Below are 401 nucleotides of genomic sequence, written 5' to 3'. Positions count from 1 at the left end.
GGCCCCCCCAAATTGGGCACACGGAAACTCGACTGAAATCGGAGGGGCGGGGGGAGGCGGAGGGGGGAATAAAGGCTTCGGGAACCACAAGTCCCAGCGGCCCCTGCGCGCCGTGGCGCGGGTGGGTGACGTCACGCAGAGCGCGCCTCCGGCGGGTGGTCACGTGACGGCAAATGGCGGCGCGCGGAGGGAGGAGGCGGCGGCGGGAAGAGGTGTGAGGGCGTGGCCGAGGCCGTAGGCGAGCGGGGATTGGTGGGGGGGCGATCCCACGTGACCTCTCGGCCCCGCCCCCCCCCTCGCAGGACCCCCGCGTGCGGCTCTCGAAGGCGCTGAGCTACGTCCTGCGGCACGGCGCGCGCGACGCGGGGCTCCCGATGGGCGAGGGTGCGTGTGGGCCCCGG

General features: G+C 74.6%; 1 protein-coding gene across 1 annotated transcript in view; it reads left to right on the top strand.

The window, feature by feature from the left end:
- Positions 1–6: 6 nt before the first annotated feature.
- The window catches only part of TRPT1 (tRNA phosphotransferase 1), a gene marked incomplete at its 3' end in the record, with an annotated part of 5,144 nt that continues 4,749 nt past the window's right edge, over positions 7–401 (top strand). Inside the window, exons 1-2 of the mRNA XM_021383695.1 lie at positions 7–212; positions 303–384. Of these exons, the coding sequence (XP_021239370.1) occupies positions 174–212; positions 303–384 (121 nt within the window). The remainder of the gene's footprint in view (positions 213–302; positions 385–401) is intronic.

This window comes from Numida meleagris, unplaced genomic scaffold, assembly GCF_002078875.1.
Source record: "Numida meleagris isolate 19003 breed g44 Domestic line unplaced genomic scaffold, NumMel1.0 unplaced_Scaffold490, whole genome shotgun sequence".
In the NCBI taxonomy this organism is placed as follows: Eukaryota; Metazoa; Chordata; class Aves; order Galliformes; family Numididae; genus Numida; species Numida meleagris.
This window is presented reverse-complemented; position numbering and strand designations above follow the sequence as displayed.